This window comes from Malania oleifera, chromosome 9 (assembly GCF_029873635.1).
Source record: "Malania oleifera isolate guangnan ecotype guangnan chromosome 9, ASM2987363v1, whole genome shotgun sequence".
Taxonomy (NCBI): Eukaryota; Viridiplantae; Streptophyta; class Magnoliopsida; order Santalales; family Ximeniaceae; genus Malania; species Malania oleifera.
In genome coordinates, this window is record NC_080425.1 from 9,880,233 (window position 1) to 9,886,167 (window position 5,935).

A 5,935-nucleotide genomic window follows, 5' to 3' on the forward strand; every position below is an offset into this window, starting at 1 on the left:
TTCTTTTCTTCTCCTCTATCTCTTTTGTATGCTAGCAGTAGAGTATGCTTGACCTTTTCATTTTCTTCTCCAACACAATTGTTCATTTCTTCAACATTGTCAAGAGTTTTACACTCATATGAATAATGACCATATTTGTTGCAATTACAACATCTAATAATTTAAAATTTTGCATACCTTTGTCTTCTCAAGTTTGATCCTTTTCCACGTCCTTTAATAAATTGATAATTTTGATTCCTATCATCATTATTGGATGAGTTGGAATCACTTCATCTTCCTCTTCATTGACCTCATACCATGACCTTGCCCTCTTCTTTCATAAATTTCTTCTCTGTCCTTGAAAGAAAGTTTGGTTTTGAGAGCTTGCTTCAATGATTTTTGCTTCTTCTTAATAAGACTTTCTCCATGGGCTTACAAAGACCCCATGAGTTGATCAACCATCATGGATTCAAAATCATTGGATTCTTCAATGGCTACAACAACATAATTGAATTTTGGGTCCAATGATTAGAGGATTTTTTTTTTGGTCACTCGAGCATCTTGCAAATCTTCACCATATCTTCTCATTTGGTTAAGTAGAAATAAGACTGAATATATGAAATATAATTTCAGTAATGGTAGGAGGAATATTGAAGACAAAGTTAAACTAGATGATGAAGAAATAAATAACACTTGTAGATTTCGATATCTTGAATCTATTATGCAAGGTGAAGGATAAATTGAAGATGATGTAATGCAAAGAATTAAAGTAGGTTGAGTAAAATAAAGAAGTGTTTCAAATATGCTTTGTGATAATAGAATATCCTTAAAATTAAAAGGAAAGTTTTATAGGAGGACTATAAGACCAGTTATGCTACATTGATTAGAATGTTGGGCGACGAAGAAGAAAAATATTTTAAATAAGTAAAATTTTCCAAGATAAAAATGCATGAACACATTCGTAGTAAGTCAGTTGTAATTCCTATAGAAAATAAGATAAGAGAGAGACGACTTAAATGGTATGGACACTTCCAATGTAGGCCACATAGTGCGTCAATGACGAAGAGTGAATTAGTTACTGTTGGGGCAGTAGAAGGAGTAGGGGTAGAACTAAATTAACTTGGAATGATATAGTAAGTAAGGATTTAATAGTCTTGAATCTGCAAACAAAAAAAAAAATGTTCCATGATCGCATAAATTGACGGAAAATGATTCATATAACCAACCCCACCTAGTGGGACTTAAGTCTTGATTTTGTTGTTGTTGTATCTTCTCATTTGGTTAACAATACCCAAAAGTCTTGAAAAGTAATTAAAAATGAATTCAAAATCTTTCATGTGTGGTGTTTCAAACTCACCTCTTAGTATTTGGAGATGAACTTTTATCACTTTATCGACTCATTTTACGAGTTTTGTAGGCTATCCCGTGCTTGTTTTGAAGAAGTTACACTAGAAAAATTTTCAAATATAACTTCATCCAAACCATGATGTATGAGGGAGAGCGCCTTCTGATCCTTCTTTCTTGAATCTTTTAAAGGATCCTTCCGTGCATCATTCAAGGTAACCCCATCTTGTGATTCTATGTAGCCTTTTTCAACTATCTCCCAAACATCTTGAGATCCAAGTAAGGTTTCCATTCAAATACTCCAATTATCAAAATTATCTTTGGTAAGGAGAGGGATTTAAAATGGATTTGTCATCATTTGAAACACTAGATACACGTTAAGCTCTTATACCACTTTCTTAGAAATAGAGGATGCAAAGTAAATGGAGAGAAGTGGATAAAAGATTAGCATTTTGATGTTTTTAATTTGTTCTACTTGACTCAAATAAGTAGAGTACATGTCTATATATAGGCCTCACTTAGAATCTAGTACATAAATCCATAATAATTGCAATTCTCAATTTAAAAGACTTTTCATATACTTGAACCAAACACAATGAATATACATCAAGTTTAATTTATTTATTTATTTTTAATTTCCAACATTACTCAATTCCATTCCATTCCCACACATCAAACATGTAAATTAATTTGCAATAGGCAAAGATATACGTGGTGCTGTGTGCTGAGACTTTACTGTTCCAATGGTCTCCTGTTGCTGAAGCCTTGCAAATTAAGCTTTCAGGATTAATTTCTTGCATCTATCTTTTCTCACGGCCGATCCAGGGTCTTTCATTGGCTTTCTGTGCTGTGTTTATATTTCGCTGGGTGTTTTTAGTTCTGGATTTTCTTTGTTTATGTCCTTCTCTCGTTTCGTGTGTGTGCGTATGTATATATATATTGCCACTCAACAAGACTTGATTATGGCCATTGGCCATACCATCCATCATGATTAGTTATTAAGCCACTGTCAAATGCGTGCGATGGAAGAAAACTAGGTAGCATGCATGTTGATAACATTTTACAAAATCAGATCTTACACATTCAGCTATATATGGTCATTATGGCTATTCTATAATTTGATGGTACCCCAATATCTACAGCTTCAAATTGTGAAATTTTTGAATAAGGGGTTTCTCCGTGTGTATATATATATATATATATGAGCATAACTACATATACGGAAGTTGTGAAAATATAATATATTATTTGCGGCATAGCTTCAATATTTATCTTGTTTTAATTTCTGTAAGCGACACTTTCTTCAGTCTCAAAGATTTATTCATGCATGATTTTAATTAGTTTTTTTTTTTTTATCTCCTTAATCGACCCACTTGGTTACAATTCAATCTAGCAAGAGGAAAATTGATTGATAGCTAGCTAGCTAGGGGAACCAAAAAACAAAAAACATGGAAGACTTATAAGCAATAAATAAACCACGTGAATATACAAACTAATTGGTTTAGTTGAACTTTTCTTCTGATTGAATAAGCTGAGGACAACAATGTCACCCTATATAAAGGATAGGACGGAGAGAGCGCAACGAATACCCATATAAAATCATAAACTGAAAATTCTTGATATATATATGTTTTTTTTTTTTAAATAAGGGGAAACTACCGATCTGATTGTAAAATGATTGGCTACGTTGGGGTGTGCATCGATTGAAATATTCATGAATATATGGATTTTTTGCCCACGAACACAAACAAGAAGGAAATTAATTAATGATAATTGGTCTAAACCCTTAATTGCAATGCACAACGTACACATTCAAAACTGAGAAACCTTCTTCCACCCATTTGATCAATTGCAAGCAGCGCATCTGCAATATTCTCCATTGGCTCAACACATATATCACACAATATATGTACTAAAAATACAGTAATCATCCTAATGTAAAAGGAAAATAATGGAGAGGGTACAAATTTTGCAAGCAAGGTGGTGAATAAACGATGCATATATATACATGCACACACACGCATGAACGATCAATATTTCCTTGCCCAACATCGGCTGTCACCTTTTCTCTGCCTCAGATCCTCAAAGCTCCAATCCCTTCTCATCCCGCAGCTCCGCACCAGCCTCGGCTCGGTGTTCTCCTCCTCCATGAATGCCCCCTCGAGCATTGCATCGTTGGTGCTGCGGAGGTGTCGGTGGCTCTTCTTCGCTTTCTTTGCAAAAGGCCCACTTCTCATTTCCTCGTAAGGTGGCGGGGCTAAGTTCCCGGACCAGTTCCGACTAATCTTGGGGCAACAAAGTATCATTGGAGGCTTGTAGGGCTCATATCTAGTATTGCCGTCCGAGTCTGTTCTTTGCATGGTGGGGCAGGTTAGGCAGTTCAAGCTCATGCTGATGATATTAATGAAGAAGGGCGCGGGTGCGTTCGTCGTGGATCGATATATTGTGGGAGAGAGGAAGCAGAGAAAAGGTTTGAGAAATGAATTGATCTACATTAATAGAGGAGGTGGGGAGGAGGTGGGGAGGTGGTGATTATAACGTGGGTTGGGGAGAGGAGACTCAGATTTAGGTATGCATGCAAGTATGAGCTGGAAGGATTGAGGAATTGGTGCAAAGCCAAAGGAGTGGGGGACGCAGGAGCTGTCTGTTAATCCATTACAAGTTGTTCATCCGTGAAGAAGCATAATTAGGGTAAATAGCATCCGGAAAGAAAGCTAGGCCTATGCTATTTTGGAGAGTCGATCAATATATAGTACGTACCTGCAGGCATGCAGGCTCATGGGGTTATAAACGGTATTAATTAGCTGGACATCTAGCTATTTATATATATATAAATGGGAAAACATTAATCCTAACTATTTTTTAAGCTCTCTCTCTCTCTCCCTCTCCCTCTCCCTCTCCCTCTCCCTCTCCGTAATTAGACATGGATAGATAATTTTATTTTGAAGATTGGTTTTTACTGTTTGAGCAATTAATTAACTAGATTTCTCTGATCAACCAGATTAAGACGGACAAGTAGAATTGTGCATTAGTTGTGAATCAATGTATACATACATATCCTTTTATAGCTTTATATGTTCATTTAAAGCTGATCAAAAAATCTACATATTACTTTTAAGTGAAAACATGTGCAGCGTAAGTAGGAATTCAAATGAGTTGATGTAATCTGAGCTTCACTATGTTTAAGCTTATTCATTGATTTTTTTAATAAAACCGTTGTCATGTCCGTTTGCAGCCCTATTTGCAAGTATGCCTTATTTTTATATACAACATGTGTGTTTTATATCAATGCCTTCTAAACTTTCAAATTATTCACTTTTAAATAAATTCAATTTATTTTTTCGTCTACAGAGAGATACCTGTTATTTTGTAAATCATAATCACACTGTTTTATTTTTGCAATTATAATTTTTGAACTTCTTCAGAAATTGTAAAAATGTTTCCAATGAAATATATCATATTTCATCATCTTTTAATCATGAAAAAACAAGAAAAAAGAAGAAAAAAAATAAACATTTAGTTTGTGGCTTTATTTAATTATGGTTATTAAGTGTGTGTGTGTGTGTGCGCGCATGTATACTGTTAGGACTGAAGGAGCCTATGCGTGGGCTTGATACACATGGGTGAAGACCAACTTGACCCAAAAGCTTAAGCCTATTGGGTCTTGGACTCAGCCATGTATATAAGCCCCCATGATGCACTCTAATTTTCCAATGTGAGACAAGTTCACAAGTGGAATTCTGAACAATCTTCCTCTCACTTGTGAGTTCCAACCGCTCCCCCTTAAACGGAAACCATTTCCCTTATGGGAGTAAGCCTAATTCCCCAACAATTGCTCAAGTGGGCTTTATCACTGGTGCCTTACGTGCCGCAGATTGCATTTCATGTGCCTCCGAATCAATCTTACCTCCCACGTCTTGACCCTATTCAAATCCATCTCAGGGCTAGATGATCCTTATTGGCCTCGATCACACACTTGATCCTCCAACTGTTAGCACGTCAAGAGAATTAGATTCACGTCTCGACTTTTATGATTTCGCTCGCCCAGAGTTACGAATGGTCGGCTCTGATACCACTTGTTAGGACGAAGGAACCTATGGGTGGGCTTGATACACATCGGTGAAGACTAACTTAACCCAAAAGCTTAAGCCTATTGGGTCTTGGACTCAACCATGTATGTAAGCACCCATGATCCACACTATTTTTTCAATGTGGGACAAGCTCACAAGTGGAATTCTCAACATATACCATGCAAGAGTTTTATTTTATTTCATATCAAATGATTAGTTGGCCAAACAAGAAATGATTGGACACTTTTGTGCGGTACCAAACTCAGGGGATGAAAGACGCCCGCCCATTGATGCACCCTTGGTAATTCTCTGACGTAATGCCTTAAAAGGAAATCGAACTCGTAATCTTGGGCTCACCAAAGTTACAAGTCGCCCTTACCACTTGAGCTGGCCGGCTGGACTGATTATTGAAGTTGTTGAACACATCAATTGTTAAATCATAAAGAAAGTTAGCTACAGAGTTATGCCTAACCATAGTTATATATTTATTTGGAAAACAATAGCTAGCCTTCCCTATACTTTTGGGGCAAACAAATTCACTC

The 5,935-nt window shown here is 36.3% G+C and overlaps 1 protein-coding gene across 1 annotated transcript; it reads right to left on the bottom strand.

Annotated features, from left to right (window-relative positions):
- Positions 1–3,353: 3,353 nt before the first annotated feature.
- LOC131163351 (uncharacterized) lies at positions 3,354–3,713 on the bottom strand. The gene has a single exon (XM_058119948.1). It carries the CDS (start codon positions 3,711–3,713, stop codon positions 3,354–3,356), a length of 360 nt encoding a protein of 119 aa, XP_057975931.1.
- Positions 3,714–5,935: the final 2,222 nt, after the last annotated feature.

Bases quoted from the DNA above. Each gene is read 5' to 3' on its own strand.
- LOC131163351 (XM_058119948.1), bottom strand. From the start codon at position 3,713: ATGAGCTTGAACTGCCTAACCTGCCCCACCATGCAAAGAACAGACTCG.